The following is a 20,388-nucleotide window of genomic DNA, read 5'->3' on the forward strand; positions in this document are numbered from 1 at the left end:
GGGCACCCAGGGCACAACCCCAAGAAGACGGGAACACCGGACCCCGGGGATGCCCCTGGAGTCACCCCAATTCTTCCTCCACAGGGCTCAGTCTCCACCCACGTATACAAAAGCATTTCCAGATTACAGAAAAGAATCGTTATGATGAAGAGCATGATTACAGAATAATGGAAAATCCACTGCAAGCAACGCCAATTTACAAGGAAATATTTTATTTCCTAATTTATACATGTTATAATCCAAACCTAAAAGAGATACACCTTAAAAAGGAAACTCTGCACATAACACATGCTAAAACCCTGAGACATAAACTAGACGATCTGACTGGATGGAAACATACAAAGGCAGCAATTATTCTCCTGTGATTCACCCAAAACCACAGACTGCAGCCTTTACGGTGATGCAGCCACAGAAACCGACACAAGCCCAGTGCTCCAGTCTTGCTTTGCTGCCTGACGGAGACAGACGGGTCACTGTACTTGATCCGTTCCCAGGCTACGCAGACACAACTAAAATCACCCAAGGAAGACCGATGTGCCTAGTCTGACTTCCAGCGAAGACTCCAACTGGATTTTCTGTTCTGTGGTTAGGAAAGCTATTTTTTTGAAATGCGAACCACCAAACTCAGTTACACGGTAACATGTACTAGAAACGAAAGAAATTAAATGGGACCTACGAATGCATCTTTTGCCCACGAAACCATATTTAAGAATAATGATGGTGAGGAGGAGAGTGGCAGACTCTGGAAAATATCACCATAATATGAAAATGCTGCGGTCTTGCTTTAGCAATAAGCTTGCTAAATTATTGTTAAAACTCTGAGAAAAAGAACAGATACCACTCCTTGTCTCGACAATCTGAACAGGACAGACATCTACAATACTTTAGAGTAGACACAAAACAGCGAAGTCGGAGGGCCTCAGTTCCTTTTTAAGGCCCTTCATAAAATTTTATTAATGGCATCTTAAATGTAAATACGTCGAAAGAATCTGCCAGAAGAATGAGGACTTAGAAGAACATACACATCCTTTGCTAGAAGTAAGCAATGAGAAAACTAGAACCAAATGTTGGTTTGTTACTCTTCAACTTTGACACTGACTTATGGAGTCGTGGCAATGAGTACCTCTAACCTACTGGACTGTAAATAAATGCACCCCCACTGCTTGCTGTATCGTTGTACAACATGGTTAGTTTCAAAAGGCAGGTGGGAAAGAACCACATGGAATTTCGGGCTTGAGAGTGAATGACTTTCCCGGGAAAGATGCTGTCAGGCACAATGAAACCCACAAGCGTGTCACCGAGCACTTACGATGAGTTCAGAATCCCGTCCCATGGAAATGACGGTTCGGTTCACTGTCCGGAGAAGCTTCTCCATGATAATCTGGACATGCCTCTGAGTTGGTCCCTGCAGGAGGACACAGCAGTGTAAATATACCACCACCTAAGACAGTCATTAACATGCCCGTCCCGCGGCTGTCACTGAATCCATTTATCCTGTAAAGAGTAAATCAATTACAACCCTTAACGAGATGAAAAATGGCCCCTGTCAGAGGCAAAAGCCTTCACGAAGAAAACTCAAGGCATTTTATTAATTATAGTCCATTAATGACAATGTGTTATATAATCACAGTAATTTAATTGACGCAAACCTTAAAAATAAAAGCAACTCTGTTTAAACAATATAATGTTTATGATCCCTGATCAGCTCACCAGTGAGTTTTCTAAAGACACTTGGCCACTTGTAAATGGAAGGCTGACAGATAACAACCATAGATGGCTCTGCATGTCAGGTCCCAATAATGTGGGCACAATCACGTGGAATCGAACGTTTAAATATCGTTTTAGCACACTACTTAAAATTCAGAGTGCCAGAGAACCTTCTATCAGTAAGAATTTGCTCCTTTATTTTGTGTGTGATGGGACTGCCGATTCTTCTTCATGAACTTTGAACGTGTTTAAATGGGCTTTCTAGATGCTTCCGCACAGGCCAGGCAGGCACCACCTCCTCTGTGAGGCTTGGCCACACAACCTCTTTACTCCCAACCTTTCATCTGATAAGAAAAGGAAAAGGCCTGGCATGGGACCCCTGGAGGCTGGCCTTTGGGTTAAGGCTTCCAACACCTTTCAAAGGCAAAGCCCGGGAAGAGCGGATGCAGCCACCATCCCAATGAATCACTTTACCTTATCTCCTTCTTCAAGGGCAACACCCAGGCTCTGAGAGAATGAGCAGGTGCAGCAAGGAAGTGGGCAGGACAGGTGCGTGCATGCGCGTTCACGTGCACGTGTGTGTGTGTGTGTGTGTGTGTGTGTGTGTGTGTGGACTGGGGAGGTGGCAGGAGGTCACGTGGGGAAGAGCTAAGAGCAAATCCTGCCGACTTAAAATCCTGGCCCATCTGGCCACTGCTAGAGGCAGACACACTGCTAGAGGCAGAGACAGACATGGCCCTGTACACCTGTCCAGACACACCTGGAGAACCAATGTCTTTACATATGTGTGCACACGTGTGCCCAAATGAATGTGCTGGGTACAATGGGGTCGCAGAAGCACAGGGTCAGATGTTTCCATATGTGCTTGCACCAGCTTTTGATTAAGACAGAAGGTCCGTGGAATAAGCATACAATTGAGAAATGCAAAAGGAAATACCATTTTAAAAAAAAACTGCCAAGAAACCACAGGAAAAAACTGCCTGTGGGGGGAGGAACCCAGGAAAAGGGGCAGAGAACTGCTCTTCTCAAAACTCTCAGACGCACTTAAAACAACCAACAACTACTATGTGCGTGTATAAAATAATAATATTATCTATTTATTAAATATAAAATAATAATTGAAAGAAAGCAGGCAATTAGCCTCCTGTTGTTTATTTCTAATTTTTAATATCAAAGCCTTTGACCTTAAATATCAAATCTAAGTCTTGGGAGTCACTTAGCTGAGAAGTCATAGGAAACAAACATAAAACAGTATCTTCAGTGCTGAAAAGCACACATGGTAATATAATCATCATGCTTTACACATAAATAAAAAATAATTTGAGGATGCAACTCTAGAGAGAGAAAAAGAAAGGATAACCCTTAAAATTCAGGCCATATTTTTTTTTTTTTTTTTTTTTTTTTGCTATACGCGGGCCTCTCACTGCTGTGGCCTCCCCCGTTGCGGAGCACAGGCTCCGGACGCGCAGGCTCAGCGGCCATGGCTCACGGGCCCAGCCGCTCCACGGCACGTGGGATCCTCCCATACCGGGGCACGAACCCGTGTCCCCTGCATCGGCAGGCGGACTCCCAACCACTGCACCACCAGGGAAGCCCCCGGCCATACTTTTTTAACTGAATCAAATATGACTTGGTCCTGGGAGGCTGGGGCCCCTGGGGATCGCAGGCCCACACTTGCTGCAGGGTCCACAGAGGTAGCCCTGCCATTACTCACCACGTCCTTCCTGTACAGAACCTCCAGGATGTTGCTGAGCAGCTGGCAGCAGGCCTCCAGATCTTCCTGTCTCTCCAGATGGTACTTGAGCTGATCCGTCATCATGGGAAGCAGGATCTCTCTGCAGTCTGCAGGGGACACCGGGTTGCCAGTCAGCAGGAGACCCACCAAGATGCAACTCTGCTTGCTAGAAGCTTGTTCTCCTAGCTTGTGACACTGCATGTTACATTTACATTGCAATGTGAAACTGACATCTGGAGGGGGTCAGACTACTTGACTGGGAGGAAATCACTTGTTTTCTTATAAAATAATTCACTCACGTGTGCACGCATATGTGTGTGTGTCACCATGTAAATATACAACGATAGTTCACAAACAAACATATAAATACATATTCACATATATCCAACAGTACGTACATAGACACAAATGCCAACAAGCATGCTGGGGTTTTAACTAATTTCTGTGCTGAACTGTAAATTTACTGATTTGCAACTTTAGAAGAAATACTTGTTACAACAAAAATGATTTGAATTGCAGCTCTTCTTATTATTTCCTAGGAAGACCAGAGCATGGTTCCTTCCTGCTCCCATATACCTCCCGAAGTTTCCTGAGCTTGGCCGGTTCATAGCTTACTAAATTCCCCACTTAATGTTTACCCACTCAGGGACAACTTTCTGCTGGGCTCACATCTGCAGAGGGACAGTCTGCAGGGGGCTGAGAGCTCAGGCTCTGGAGTGAGGTTGCCTGGGTTTAAATTCCATTGGCTTCCTTGCACGGTTATCTCGGGCAGAGCTAGTTACCTCTCTGAGCCTCAGTTTCCGCATTGCTAACATGGGCACAGTGGCACTAGCTACTCACAGGTTTGAGGTACAATGTACTCCTGCAAGGTGAGGGAAGAAGGCCTGGGCCTGGCACAGGTGAGATGCTCAGGACAGGGTACTTGCTCTTATGATGTGATACAGATAGTGGTGAAGAGCTCCAGCCCCTCTTTGGTCTCCTAGACCCCTGGGCTAATGAGGGAGGGGGCGCTGGGAGCAGGTATTGACCTTGGAGGTGAAAGTTAAGGAGGTAATACGTTCACCTGCTGGGAAGAGGAATCAGAATTTCCCACAAAGTGGGGGCGCCATCCAGGAAAAGGAACCCTATTCACAAAGTCAAGTAGACAGGAGGGTGGGGAGAGGAGAAGCAGAATAAAAGACCAGACAGGCAGCTGGATTTCATCCTGAACGTGATGGATGAGACAGAAAGAGGTGGAGAACTGGAAGATGCTGACAGGGAAGGGACATGATCAGATCAAAAGGCCAGAGACAGCAGCCGTGACAGCGCCAGGTAGGGCAGTGGAGATGGGAGGCTCATTACTGGACAGGTTAGCTAATGCAATAGTCCAGGCAAGACACAGTAAAGGCCTGACCTCCTGCTTCAGTGGCAAGTTTGAAAGAAGAGGCCTTGAACAAAAGCAAACGGGAGGCAGGCTGACCACAGTGGCAGGTGATGAAGTAGAGAGGAGGGTGGGGGCTCAAGGAGAGTCAAACACAGCACCCAGCGTTTGCGTGACAAGTTCATCCAAGGCACCGTGTGATGCCATCCAAGGAGAGGAAACTGGGGACAGAAGGGTGCTTAAGGGCAGAGAAAAGGACCAGGTTCTGGACACGTTGAATCTGAGTTGCTGCTGGACCTCCAAGCGGCCTCATCTAGTAGGCACATGGAGAGAGGGTTCTAGACCTTAGAGATTTCCAGCCTTACAGACTGAAGAAGCAACAGCCCTAGACCATAATAAATGCCAAGTATGTGAATAAGACCATCAAAGAGGAATGTGTAGAATGAGAAGGGAAAACTGTGAACAGCAGTCAGGATGTTGGTATTAGAACAGAAGATGGAGCGAGGAAAGATGTGGGCTGACGCAGAGATGAATGACATCACCCAAACCAAGGGAGGGCAGGTGGCCAGCGTGGCCAAATATGGTGGCAAGAACGGGTAGAAAAGCACAGCCCTGGGATGTGACAATAAAAAGCACACCGAGGAGAATTCCCTGGCGGTCCAGTGGTTAAGAGTCCACGCTGCCAATGCAGGGGCGCAGGTTCGATCTCTGGTCAGGGAACTAACTATTCCACGTGCCGTGCAGTGCAGCCCAAAGATCGAAAAAAAATAAAATTAAAGAAGAAATAAATAAAAGCAGATGGAGTCCTTCTCAAGGCAGCTTCCTGGAGTGGGATGAGAAGACGAAAATAGGAGCACAGACACGGCTCCGGAAAGCACGGCTGTGAAATAAAGGCACACTGGGGTCTAAGGATCAAAGATCACTTGGGTTTTCATTTGTTTTTTAGAATAGACAATAGAAAGAATGTTCAGAAAAATCAAAGAAAAATAATGAACCAGACACAAATAAGATTCGAGATGAAATGCAGTTACTAATTGTCTCTTCCTGTTGGGAAATCCTGTTTAACTCCAGCACCATCCATCCCCCAACGTGAACTGTCTGCTGACAACACCAGTTCTGGATGGTGAAACCAGCCCAGCCGCTGTAGGTCCCTTTAAAATGCAGTGCACGAGAGAAAAGACAGCAGAGCTCGGGAACTTTAAATATCCTGTGCTTGTTTTTAGAATTTTACACTTTAGGACTTCCAAAGTTAATGATACCTAAAAGCAAGTTGTGCATTAATGTTTCCTGAGTTTTCTGAATATAAGGAAAGAATAAGCATGCAACATCGGAATGGTTCCTGAACGTATGCAGAGACTTGCTTAGAAGACTTTCCCAAGAAGTACAAGATAAAGAAGGCATGGGGCTGGAGGCGCGAGGCAGCTCAGGGGGAGGTGCAGAAACCGCACACGCCCTTCCGCTCCTCTGCCCTCCAGGGGACCGCATGTAGGAAGCTCACGCTAAGGCTTTTTCAAGCTCCATCTTGATTTAATCCCTAGAAAAGGAACTGATAGCAACTCCATTTTTCCAGATTGAGTTTTGTCCAATGAATATATGAGTATATGCATTTACTTGTTGATGTCACCATCACAGTAACCAATACATAGGCAGGGGTAACGCAGACATGCTGAAGTGCTGCATATCTTCCGGACAGGGGCCAGCCGGGCTTGGATGACTATGTTGTCAGGGGTCGCCGAAGGTGAGGGAGTGAGAGCACAGCGCAAGGAGGCGGCGCTGTCCCATGGGGACCAGGCAGTCTCTCCACATTGGTGCTCCTGGATGTCACAGGCCATCACATGATTCCCTTATCTTCCCACCCAACCCTTCCTGTGACGCCAAGGGTGAACACAGGACCCCATGGAGAGCATCTCTCTGAATGCCACAGCCCCTTGAACTTGTGATGGAAGTGCTCCCAAGCCGAGACGGGCTGCCAGCGTGCAGGGGATGGGGGAGCCCAGGCACAAAGAGCCGCCCAGGGACAAAGCCAGTCCAAGGGACATGCCACAGGAAAATGACCACGTGCAGTGAACCCAGCCTGAAAATGCAGCTGCCCAAAATGCTGACCCACTGCATACACGAACTCCACAAGCATCCCAAATCCAATGTCTTTCCTACACAATCCTGACGTTCGCAAGTTACATCCGCCCCAGTAGCTCTGTTGACCTTCCACACCACAGCACAACATCCACAGTAGGGGCTACACTCCCAGCTCCCAACACCCAAGGGGCAGGAGAGGTCCCCTGGCAGAGCTGGCTGCGTGCAGCCCCGCCTGTGTTCAGCCTCAAGGTCCCAGGCAGGACATCTCCAGGATGAGTCCTCTTTCCCTCCCACCTGAAACACATCACCCAGTGTGACCTCAACGGGGGGTGAGCCCTCGGCCACCCTGTCCGCGCGGTCATGCCTATCACTGCTACCACCGTTCTAGGGATAAGTCTAGTTTCCAAGACATGTCAGTGGGAGAAGTAAGAGCCACGAAGAGCTGAGCAGGTAAAAACAGACCCTGACCACATGACCAAGGAAAACATGACAACGGAGGCTTAGCAAAGCCTTGTCTGAAGCAAGCCTGGGAGGGACCCAACAGCGGCAGAAGGCCAAGTGGGCTTGCTAGGCCAGCGCGGGAGCAGGCGTGTGTCCACAAACAGCCCTAGAGGATCAGGGAACGCAGCTCTGGACTCAGAGCTTGCAGAAATGGCTCTGTAGGCCCTGGCAACCCATATGCCCTGGCCAAAGTCCATTCCATATGGCCTCATTTATCTGTCACGCTGGACAGGCAGGTGTGGACTTCACCGTTCTCAGAAGTAACCGAGTGTGTTGGTGTCATCTGTCAGAATTACTCCAGGGAGAGGGAAGTGATGGCCGCCCTGTCCATCCTCCCCGGGGAGGGATGCTGTCAGCCATCCTCGGCTGCCTGGTGGGAGCGCCCACCCCCCACCCAGCCCAGGGCTCTGCGATCACTCTGTGCATTTGCTACCCAGCCTCCTCTGAGGCTCTGGACACCAAACTTTTGGACACTTCACTACCATTTTGTCACGTTTAGAGACATTTCATTCTCCTAGCCTGAGAACATAAAAAACCCATTTGTTATAATCCTTCAGATGAACCCATAGTATTTACACGTGGGATGTTTTCAACATCCATAGGACAACTGTAGCTCTAACGCCATAACCCACCCCATCTCTGGCTGGTCACGATAAAGGCGGGTCATGGGGATAAGGCTACTTCATCGAGAGGATGAAACAAGACAACACGAGCAGGACTTTGTGAGGGTCCAACGTTCCTGTGTGGAGGACCACACCGCCGGCCCCAGGACAGGGCCCCATCCCCGACCACACGCCCATCACGGGACCAGGTCACCAGGCAGAGCAGCCTCTTGCCTGGGCTTTTCTTACAGGCACAAGGACCACCCCAGGCATCTCACGCAGGCCTCCAGAGACAGAGGGTCATAGGGCAGCAGCGCCTTCAGAAATACGTCCCAGGTCCCCACAGGAAGAATGGCAACGCCCCAGAGTCCTGCAGCGGCCGCAGGGACCAAAGCTGGAAGCAGCCCAAGCTGACACACCCACCTTCTTGGTGAGCCATGATCAGCAGGCCCCAGCTCAGCCCCCCGACGGACCTGGGGACAGGCAGGCCTCAGGTGCCAGCTCTGGGACTGCTGGAAATTACGACTAGCTCTGTGACCTGTTTCTCCTTCCTGGGACACAGTCTCCGTGAGAGCAGAGGTCTTGTTCTCATCCATGGGAGTAGCCCTCACACATACACTAAGACCTGACAGTGGAAGTGTGTGTGTCCATGCGTGCACACGTGTGTGCAGTGACTTCAAGCACGTGTGCAACCGTGTGTGTGTGTGCATGCATGCATGCATGCATGCGCTCGTGTGGAGAAGCGCGCTCTTCCCAGCAGGACAGCTGCTGCATAGGACTTTTGTCCATAGGACTTTTTGTCCTTTTTCATGCGTAAACCTAGCACTTTGCTCCTATCCGTCGAGGAAGGACCTGCAGCCGAGGGCTGCCCCGTCGCGTCCCAGGAAGACGCCAGAGGGACAAAGCAACCATAGCAAGATCGCTCCTGCCTTTCTGGTGGCTCAGTTTCACTGGATGGTGTCCAAGCCGATCCGGACAGCAGTGTTCAGGCGCACGGGCACACGTGTGTGAGCGTGTGTGTGCTCGCACCCGCACATGAGCGGTGGTCTGGGGTCACTGTGTTACAGGTGCAGGGTTATCACAGGAGAGTCTGCAGTGAGAAGCAGGTCTACCTCCTGGTGCCGTCCCAGCCACCCAGCAGCCCCCAACCAAAGCAGAACAAACCTCACTCTACAAAGGACGTCCCCACTCTGCATTTCAGCTCCTTCAAGTTTGTTTTTCAAGAAGTAGTGGGACACAAGTTTGGAATAACACTAAAGATCCCGAAATTTTATTGTTAAGTCAAGACAAAAAATTAAGAGCACAGAGGAAGCTACTACCCCCCCACACTCACACACACACACACTCTCTCTCACACCACACACACTCACACACACCACACACACACACCATACACATTCACACAAACACCACACACTCTCACACACTCACACCACACACACACACACACCACACACCACACACACTCACACCACACACTCACACTTACACACACACACTCACGCCTGCAATGAGCTGTTTTAAAGCATCCAAGGAAGAGGAATCTCCTGTCATATTCTGAGTGTCCCAACTCAGCGTCCTGAATACCCTTCTCCATGAACAGAATGTCATTTCTCTAGCATGATTTGTGCCAATTGTCCCATTTTGTTCAAAACAGATGGCCCAGGAAGCTGACAATCCCCCCACTCAAGGAAAAAAAAGAGAAAAGAAAAAAAAAGAAAGAAAAACAATCAAACAAACAAACCCTTATATTTTAAAAAGAAAACACATTTCAAATAAACTACCCATAGATAAACACATGGAAAACAGCTGCAACAAATACCTGACTGGAAGTCCAGGAACCTGGGTCTATTCGATTTTGTTTGTTGGCTTTTTAATTGGAGTAGAGCTGATTTACAATGATGTGTTAGTTTCCGGTATACAGCACAGTGATTCAGTTATACACATATCTAACCTTTTCCAGACTGCTTTCCATTATAGGTTATTACAAGATATTGCTTATCACAAGGTCCTTGTTGTTTACCTATTTTATACATAGTAGTGTACTTTTTGTTAATCCCAAGACTCACAGACATAGAAAACAAACTTATGGTTGCCAAAGGGGAGGGAGAGGGGAGGGACAAAGTGGGAGTTTGGGACTAACAGTCTTTTTGATTTTGGAACAGCCTTTTGGCCTCACTAAAGTTCAGTTTACCCGTGCACACAGGAAATCATAAAACCCACCTTGCTCACTCTTTGCCTTGAATCTCAGGCGAGTGACTTAAATTCTCTAAAATCCTTAATTGTCCTTCTTTGCAAAATAGGCCTGATATTGTTAACCCCTCGGGTTTACTGGGAGAATTAGATGATATAATGTGTGTGTCTGGCAAGTAGTAAGCACTCAGTAACTAGCAGCTGTCAGTAACAGTCACAGAAATAACACTATTATGCAGTCAGCCTTTTCAACAAAGTACACACAGAAAACTAATGCCTTAGAGTTTGCTATCCAGTAGGGTAGCCAGTGAACCCCTGAAATGTAGCTAGCAGCTGAGGAGTAGAATTTCCCATTTCAGTTAATTTTATGCACTATTTTAACTTAAATGGAAAGAAAAGACATCTGATTCAGTTATTGTTAACCACTGTTTGGAACAACGGGAACAACTTGGGTATGTAGGTCTACTTTTCACTGGTAAATTATATTAAATGTTAAGACCAAGCATCTGTGATGAAAATATAGCATCCAAATTGAGATGGGGATAAATGTGAAAAACACATGGATTTCAGAGACTTCGTATGAATCAAGAATGTAAAACATGCCAGTTGTCCTATTTAGATCAAAGTCATGTTGACATGATATTTCAGATAAAATATATTATTAAAATTAATGTCACCAACTGCTTTGTACTTTTTTTTCTTACTGTGGACTGTATAAAATTATCAATTACATACGTAGCTGGCATTCTAACTCGGTTGGACAGCGCAGTCTCGGAGTATGCTAGGAAGCAGATGTTACAGACCTCTTGTGCGATTTCTCATTTTAATAAACCAGTGTTCATCTCTGGAAGGAGAATCAAGGCCACAGCTTCCTCCTGTCAGATCCTCTTCACACGTACAGGACTGCAGGCCTCATCAGTGCCTGGTAGTCTGAGTCAAGGCACAGGCCTGACCCCACAAGGAAGCGAAAACCAGCCAGCACGGTTGGGTTGTCCTGGTTTTCGCTGCCGTGCACAGAAGGGAATGCTGACAGCCCGGAGCAGGCAGCCCATGGGCTCAGACTCCACGCAAATCAGCCGTGGGGATCAGAGGTCCTGCAACACACCAGCCAGCCTTCCGCACCCCCTTTCCCAGTGTGATCCAGTATGATTACAGACAGCAATGATTGCACATCTGTTCATCCTCAGCTGTGCAGGCTGAAGCCATTATGATTAATGCTCTGGTAATGGGCACAGAGTAAAAAATATTAATCTTTATAAAAGGTATTCAACAGGCATTATCAGCTTATAAATGTCCAAGCAGAATATCCGTCTATAACTCCATTACAGCTCTACATCAAAGCAAGATGCAAATACAAGAATGAATCTGTCCATTTAAAACTTTCATTTTATGAACACTAAATAATGTGCTTCTTAGTTTTTAGTTTGGTTACATTAAACAAATGATCCATAAAGTGCATTTAATAACCTTGAGCCTGTTACACAGAACTGAGACCCAGATGAACGCTTTCAATGCGAGTTAAACAGTACGAGCCCCGCAAATGGGGGAGGTTTGCTATTCGTCTTATACAGTCGTCTTACTTTTCAACGATCTAAGAACTCGGCACCCACATGATTCGATTTGTTCAAATAATTCTCTCCTTCCATGCAAATCTTTAAACACCAGAAATAAAGAAAACAGAGCCAGCAATGGAAGGGATCACGGGAGCAATCTACTCGTGTCCAACTTTTACAGATGTGGGAGCCAGGAGCCAGAATAGGGACCAGGAAGCAGCTGAGCCAGAGTCAGATGCCTGATCCTGAAGCCAGAGCTCCTCTGACCCACGCATGTGCATGTGTGTGTCAACATGTATGACTCAGGTATCTTTACAGGTCTAATGCAGATTAAACTTTTCCAAAAATTACTTTAATTCACTTTAAGTAAGCTGTGATCATGAGCAGAACCAGGAGGATAAATTCACATCAAGTAACCCTAAGTATGTCAGTTCTCCTTTCTGAACTTCAGTTTCTTTGTCTGTAAAATGGAGTAAATACAACTGCCCTGCACTGTGTTTCGATTCCTACCTCCGGGTAGTACCTCTGTTAAGTATTCTGGTAAGAAGATTCTCAGCACCACCTGGCTCAGTGCTGAAATGATCAAAAATAAGACAATCTGCCTGTCAGCTCTGAGGTACCCAATGTCACAAAATTTTAATTGAGAGAGTGACAGAGCAATTAAAAGTATCCTGAAAATTGGAAGTGAACATGGCAAGATACAGATTGTGGAACAATAGGAAAAAGAAGCTGGTCAAAGACACATCTTCTGGATGAAACCACCGGGCCTTGTAAAAAGTGTGTCATCTTTTGAAAGAAGGGAGTGGGGCAGCAGGTAGTTTGTATCGTGTAGTTTGGAGAAGTATAATCATAGAGGTGAACCAGCCACTAGTATCATAATAATAAATTCTTTGTCAGAAAAAAGAAATGGAAGAAGAACCAATGGAGAAAAATCTAAAATGAGTCCCATTTAAAAGCAGATGAAAATATTAGAAAGACTCAAACAAAATGCCAGGGAACATAGTGTGGAAAGTACTGGTCAGACCAGGAATCTATCCTCTGGATGGAAATGCATTTAAGGAGGTGGCTTGGTACATCTGAGAGGAATTCGATAAGTCTGCCTATCCTTGGGCAGAATCTTACCACGTGGAGGATGAGAAAACAGAGAGAAAAACAGAGCTGGGGAGTCGTGTGCATGCTTTTACCCAAGAGCGTGACGCTAACCAAGAACACAGGTTTTGGCCAGTGTGGCCCAGCACACACTCCTCTACTGCTTGCCCCCATACTGAGCTCTACAGTTAAAAAAACAACGTCAAAATCATATGGTCTGTCCGCTCCATCTTGAGGGAAGGACTGTGCCCTCAGGGAGGAGTTTACGCAACAGAAAAAAGTAGGGTCTAGAAGGAGAACATAGGAGACTGCAGGCTGACCTGGGGCTCCTCCAACTGTCCCAGGCAAGTTTCTGTACGCAACACGGTGCACATACAGAGCTAAGCTTGGGGCCGGGAAGGAACCATGAACTGGGGAGACTCAGAGACCTGCCGTCCCAGTGCCAATGTGAGCATGACTGGGTATGGGACAACCAAGGCAGCCTCTTCTAAGACTGCTCTCATGTCCCCAGTATCAAGCGACAGGGACAGGAGTGCACTCAGAGGTGGGTGCAGAACAGAGGGCCTATGATAAAGGCTAACCTATGATAAAGGTTAGACCAACTACAGCCTGAGGAACTTAGCACTGCCAATATGATCACACAGAAAGAGAAGAGAAGACTATGAAAACTCCATAAGCACATGAACACAACACTACATGGTTTATTTATGTTTAATCTATTTATGTGTTTATTTATTCACATACTTGTACTTTATCGTGTTCCATATGGCACTTGAAGTGAATTCAGTTTTCAGAATGCATAACTCTTATGCTGGATGTGAAACAGCTTATGAAAAGAGTAGGGGGTGGATTTGTAACAAGACAACTCCCTAATCAGCACCACGGTGGTGGTGGACAGCTCCCTGCCTGGGATTTTACTTGCAGACTAGGACCTGCTACTTAACTCCTGGGTCGTTATCTGTAAATTAAGAAAATTACTCTTTTCCAATTATGCATTTTTAAACTGATGGCTCTGAAGCCATTCTCAGAGGAATCAAACTTGCTAACCAACAGTCCTGAGCACATGGTAGGTACTCAACAAATTACAATGGAATTGGAATGGATATAATTAAGAAACTGAAATTGAGTTCACCCTCCTAGATTCATTAGGCCATTTCTAAAAAGGCTGCACTGTTTTAACAAATGATCTTTTCAAAAACACATATAATGAAAGCTACAGAGTGACATACAGAATGAGGGATGAAAAAGGTACAGTACTTTACAGATAAAGATTAAAATCTTCTCAGGGCACGAAAAAAAGAGGAGAAAATTGTATTCATACTCCATCATTACTTAAAGAATTAAGCAACTTTGGGGTTCACAGCTGGTAACGTTCATTAGAAGTCTTCAGCACAACTCTCTAATTAAAGTATTCCAGAATGCTATACGAGTGGTACATTAAGTAATTACGGCATATGAGGGTCCCAACCCCAATTTTTCTTTCTGTGAAAAGCATCCATCAAGTTAACAAAAACTACTACAGAGTATGTCTGGGTTTAAGAACCCTTTTAGTAAGAGAAATACCTCTCCATTCTCCACAGTGGAGAAGCTCAGGAGATTTTATTTTGATTTATTCATCGATCCAAAGCATTAAGAAGGTATATTTTACTATAGGTCTGTATTAAACACACAGCTTTTCTTTCTACAATTTAAAGCACAACAAATTGATTGACAGGGTAATTATTTTAGAGATATAAAATCTTGGATCGAATCACAGTGAAAACGGTCTAGAAATCTGACTTTGCTAATTCCTACTAGCTAGCCCCAATAGGCATCTGGGCCTTTGCCCTCAGGTTTTAAAGAGCGGCTGTAACTAATGTTTCCACCATTAAAAAGGAGAATTTTACTCTGCTTGACAACTGGAAGAATCATTCACCTTGAAAATAAGAATGAGGAAAATTATTTGAGCTCTCCAGGCCTACATTTTTAAGGAGCTCTGTATTGTTCAAAAATGGAACACAGGGCTTCCCTGGTGGTGCAGTGGTTGAGAGTCCGCCTGCCGAGGCAGAGGACGCGGGTTCGTGCCCCGGTCCGGGAAGATCCCACATGCCGCGGAGCGGCTGGGCCCGTGAGCCATGGCCGCTTGGTCTGCACGTCCAGAGCCTGTGCTCCGCAACGGGAGAGGCCACAACAGTGAGAGGCCTGCGTACTGCAAAAAAAAAAAAAAAATGGAACACAAATGGTTCTCATGAACCTAGGGGTAGCACAGGAATAAAGACACAGATGTAGAGAATGAACTTGAGGACACGGGGAGGGGGAAGGGTAAGCTGGGACAAAGTGAGAGAATGGCACTGACATATATACACTACCAAATGTAAAACAGATAGCTAGTGGGAAGCAGCTGCATAGCACAGGGAGATCAGCTCCATGCTTTGGGACCACCTAGAGGGATGGGATAAGGAGGCTGGGAGGGAACCATAAGAGGGAGGGGATATGGGGATATACATATGCAAATAGCTGATTCACTTTGTTATACAGCAGAAACTAACACAACATTGTAGAGCAGATATATTCCAATAAAGATGTTAAAGGAAAAAAGAAAAAAAATGGAACACAAATGAAGTTTTATGAGGTTGATGAACACTGTAAAAGGAGCCTACTTGTTATATTGAAGGAAAGAGCTACAGGAATGGCCCGAGAATGAAGGAATGGCACATTTTCCATTCCTACTCACTGCTAGATTCCAAACACCAGAGAAAAAATAAAAAACAAGGTGGCCCCAATGAACAGTAAGCTTAAACCAAAGTAATCCACCAAGAGTATTAAACTAAACTACTATCAAGACTACAAAGGGATTGTCTTACCACTAAATCTTCAAATCTTTATTCTCCAAATCTTACACTATTCTGCAAAAACAAACTTATGACACAAGGTAAGTAGACAGTAAGCTCTAAAGGAAATCTGTCAATTGCTTTGGTCACTTTGAATATGAGAATACGGAAAGGCTAGATCTTGAAAGGCAAGGGAATTCAGCGTTAACTGGAATGAGCTTTCCCAAGGTCTCAGGTTAAGGACTGCAGCAGAAAGCAGCCCATGTGGGTAAGAGCACAACTCCCATCTCAGCTGAAAGTCTTCTTGCAAGGATGTCCAATGCTCTTGACTAATTTAAAAGTTAATGGTATCTAAGGTTGATTTCTTTTATTCCAATTCCTATAACATTAATGTAAAATATCTGTGTGGGCATAAATCCCAAACCTTGGTGTCCTAGTGCCTATTTTAATTTAATTATATTGAAAATTTTCATTTCTATAATAGGATTTAAGCTTTAATTTTCACAGCTTTTGTTAGATACGTGGGCAACAATATAATCACATGGGAACAAAGCTACAAATGTACAAATTAGGAAGCTCTGACCTTTCTGTCTCTTCGTAACTTGCTTTGAAAATCTGCTCACTCCATGCTGCAGATTACATGCAAGAGTCATCTTTTTTGAGAAGCACATAATCTATTTAACCAGCTTTCAAGTAGTCAAGTCACATCTCCAAACAGTGCTTGGAGCCATTACCGCCCATTCATTGGCTGTCCGCACACAGCATGATAATGAGCCCAAGTCCTTCACCTCAGCTGGAGAGGAGGAGCCAGGACAGCCAAGGTGGGTCCCGGCTCCAACGTGGGGATCCACCCTCTGCACATCCTCCATTTCCTGACACAATGCCAGTTACTCTGACTACAAACTTACATTTGAAAAGACAACCTCATGAAATGCTGTGAAGGCTGGGATTTGCCTCCAAATATCTGGGGCAGAGGGAGGGATGGACTGGGAGTTTGGGATTAGTGGATGCAAGCTATGATATAAAGCATGGATAAACGACGAGTCCCACCGTGTAGGACAGGGAACTATGCTAAAAATCCTGTGATAAACCATAATAGAAAAGAATATGAAAAAGAATGTAGGGGCTTCCCTGGTGGCGCAGTAGTTGAGAATCCGCCTGCCGATGCAGGGGACACGGGTTCGAGCCCTGGTCTGGGAAGACCCCACATGCCGCGGAGCAACTGGGCCCGTGCGCCACAACTACTAAGCCTGCGCGTCTGGAGCCTGTGCTCTGCAACAAGAGAGGCCGCGATAGTGAGAGGCCCGTGCACCGCGATGAAGACGGGCCCCCGCTTGCCACAACTAGAGAAAGCCCTCACACAGAAATGAAGACCCAACACAGCAAAAATAAATTAATTAATAAACTCCTACCCCCAACATCTTCTTTAAAAAAAAAAAAAAAAGTATGTGTGTGTGTGTGTGTGTGTGTGTGTGTTTAAGTGAATCACTTTGCTGTACAGCAGAAACTAACACAACCGTGTAAAGCAACTATACTTCAATAAAATAAATTTTTAAAAAATATCCGGGGCGGGGGAGGAATGGACCGGGAGTTTGGAATTAGCAGATGCAAACTATGACATACAGGATGAATAAGCAACAAGGTCCCACTGTGTAGGACAGGGAACTATATTCAATATCCTGTGATAAACCATAATGGAAAAGAATATGAAAAAGAATATATATATATACACACACACATATATGTGTATGTATAAGTGAATCACTTTGCTGTACAGCAGAAACTAACACAACCGTGTAAAGCAACTATACTTCAATAAAATAAATGTAAAGAAAAGTATCCGGAGGAGGAGCATCGAGATAAAAACAAGACCATGACTTGATAGTTCTGAAGCCCAGCGAGGCGTTCATTACACTCTTCTCCTCATTTTCCTATATGTTTAAAATTTTCCGTAATTTTAACAAAGAGCTATCTTGAGTCCAGAGGTAGAGTTGAGCTGTCCCCTCTGCCACTTCATCTTTCCACAAAACAGAGGAATAATAAAATCAGAGGCAAAAAGAAGACAATCTTAAAAAAAAAAAAAAAAAAGCCCCATAACATTGTAAAGCAACTATACCCCAATGAAAATTTAACATAGATAGATGAGGGCTTACCATGGCCCCTGGCACACAGTAAGAGCTCAGCACTATTTAACTATCATAATTATCATCTGCATCCAGACCTCAGCACAGTGGATGGGACACCAGAGACCCCAAAGCAGTTGCCTGGGAGGCCAGAGATGGTTTCCTGGGTAGATGCAATCATATAAAAAAAAAAAAAAGAGAAGACGACAATCTTAATTTTATAAAACTGCTCACAGATGACCCTCCGTATCTTAACTCTCTCACTTATCTCTTTCTGTTACTCCTCCTCAAAGACACCTCCTTCCTGCTCCATGATCCATCCATTCAGAGCCCAGACGGAGAGAGACAGCCAGCTTCCCCGTGTGAACACAAGGCCTCTCCTCCCTCAGATCAAGGGAACTACATATGCATGTCACGCTTCCTTCTCTGCACCGCTCCCTGGGGAAAGAAGTGCTGCATTTGAACATGAGATAAATATGCACTGTGAGCCAGGCACTGTTCTAGGCACCAGCGATGGAGGAACAGCAAGATGAACAAGAAGGCCATGCTCCAAGGCCTCTCATTTTAAGGAAGGACCAGAGAAAACAAGCAAGCCAAGAAGTAAAACCAGGCAACGACTGCACGCTGTGGGGAGTGGCAGAAGGAGCCCAGGGGCAGTGTGTCTGGGGACATTTTATTTATGCAGGGTGATCAGAGCACCTCTCGGAGGAAGCTCGCTATGTAATCCCTTCCAGTATTTGGTCCAGGTCTATTTTCTTTTGCCCCATATTTGACATGATAGCCCCGCACCCGCCACGAGGGCAGGGTCTCACCGGCCATTCTTCTAATGAATCCTCAACAAAAATGAAAAGACATGGCTAACATTTCTTGAATGTTCACGAAACACTCAGGGTAAATCTCAGTACCACATATGTATTAATCTTCAAGATACGTAACGGAGGCAAGAAGAAAAGGGCAGCTGGAGAAATTGAAGCCTGGAGGGTAACTCACCCGAGGTCACTGAGTTAGCAGGTAACAGAGGCAGGATCTGAACCCAGGCAATGTGATCGCAGAGCCCACACACACTCGCAATCCTCTCGTGAGCTGCCTGCCCTCATCCCAGCAAGGGCTTCAGACATGCATAGTTCTTTAGTAATGAGGCAGTAAAATCATTTACAGGAGAAATGATGCAAACCAGTCATTCATTTTATTTTTTAAGCAAAGCAAAGGGAGAGAGACATGTCCTCAGAGAAGAGGCTAATGTGACTGGCAACCAACCATGCACTCTGAGTCGCTGGACACCTGCCGAGGGGCTGGACCACTGGCATGGTCAGTAATCTACTGTGGCAGACGTGCAGGAGGGCCAGGTCCACACACATCTTCTGAACAGGCTTCTTAAATTCGGGGGGGGGGGGTCTACATTTTGAGCTCTCTTTCCCCAGTACAGAAGCCAGAACTCGAATCCACAGCCACCCTTGCAGCTACAACTATGTTCCAGGTTCTGCCAAGGAGGCACGACTTCTTAGGACGGCAACTGGAAATGAGCAGCGGGAGGACAGCTCTGTAAAGAACTCTCATTTCCTCCGGACCAGGGTGGAGGTTGCAGAGGCAGTGGGAGTTGCAAGGTCCTGATTCAGAAGGAGCCTTACAGCTGGCACGGCTGGGAACAGACGGCAGTGACAGCAGCTGTGGTGTCCACACTAGCTGGGGCCAAACACAACCCGATTTGCCAAAAGACACATCTCCTGTTGTAGCCTAACAAACCCAGCAGGATGCACCCTCAGTCTTCTGGTCCTTAAAGAGGACAGAAGAGGAGCCAGGCTGAGCCAACCAGGGGCCTGGAAGCCTTGGCCTGCTGGGACCCAAACCTGTCAAGGGAAGGCTTTCCTGCAGAGGAGCAATGGCAGCTTCAGAATTCACTGCCAGCCTCACTGCACCCAGATCAGCTTCCCACTTCCATCAAAGTAAGACTCTCAAAACAACGCAATAACTTTGATATTGGAGGGAGATAAAAGAAACATTTCAGAGCAAAGCAACAAAGTGAGTCTCTTCCATGAGTGAAGCAACACACATGCTGATGAGCAAAGACGTGCTCTGGAGCCCAACAGAGGAACCGGAGGAGCCAGACAGGGATGCGCTCTGACCACATCCCCCAGAGAACACTGACAACGGTCTAGCACACCCAGTAGCTTGCGCAGCTAAACCTAGTTGTAGCACATTCCAGAAATCTAGACACGAAGGGAGCTAGTTTGACCGATTCCACTTGGATCAGGAAAGAGGACACGGACAACTGCATTTTTTTACAAATTAACAAGAAATGGAACGAGGCAAGAAAATCACAGCCATCATATCTCACCAGAAAATGGTTTGGCTTTAAATATTGATACCAAATGTGGCACAGAATATTTTGCACAAGTAATGACATCTTCGTAAGAACAGACCAACTGGATGATTTCCAGTGATAAACCTTTCCTGACAAGGAGGTAAGATGGCTCTGGGTAACTTTGAAGACGCAGGGAGCCTAAAGATGAGAAAAATCTGGGCTGTCCTTGCTGTCTTCACCCAGAAACATTCTTAAAACTCAAGCCTGTAAGTGCGGCCATTTTCACATTGGACAACGCATCCTGAAATGCTTCCACGCAGCCAGTGAGCGTCCGGAA

General features: G+C 46.0%; 1 protein-coding gene across 7 annotated transcripts in view; it reads right to left on the bottom strand.

Annotated features, from left to right (window-relative positions):
- The window catches only part of DOCK1 (dedicator of cytokinesis 1), a 526,777-nt gene that overhangs the window by 322,971 nt on the left and 183,418 nt on the right, over positions 1-20,388 (bottom strand). For all 7 annotated transcript variants that reach the window (XM_067709064.1, XM_067709065.1, XM_067709063.1 and 4 more), the window contains 2 exons: positions 3,422-3,549; positions 1,310-1,405 (listed from right to left, as the gene is read on the bottom strand). In XM_067709064.1, coding sequence (XP_067565165.1) covers positions 1,310-1,405; positions 3,422-3,549 — 224 coding nt within the window. The remainder of the gene's footprint in view (positions 1-1,309; positions 1,406-3,421; positions 3,550-20,388) is intronic.

This window comes from Pseudorca crassidens, chromosome 16, assembly GCF_039906515.1.
Source record: "Pseudorca crassidens isolate mPseCra1 chromosome 16, mPseCra1.hap1, whole genome shotgun sequence".
Classification (NCBI taxonomy): domain Eukaryota; kingdom Metazoa; phylum Chordata; class Mammalia; order Artiodactyla; family Delphinidae; genus Pseudorca; species Pseudorca crassidens.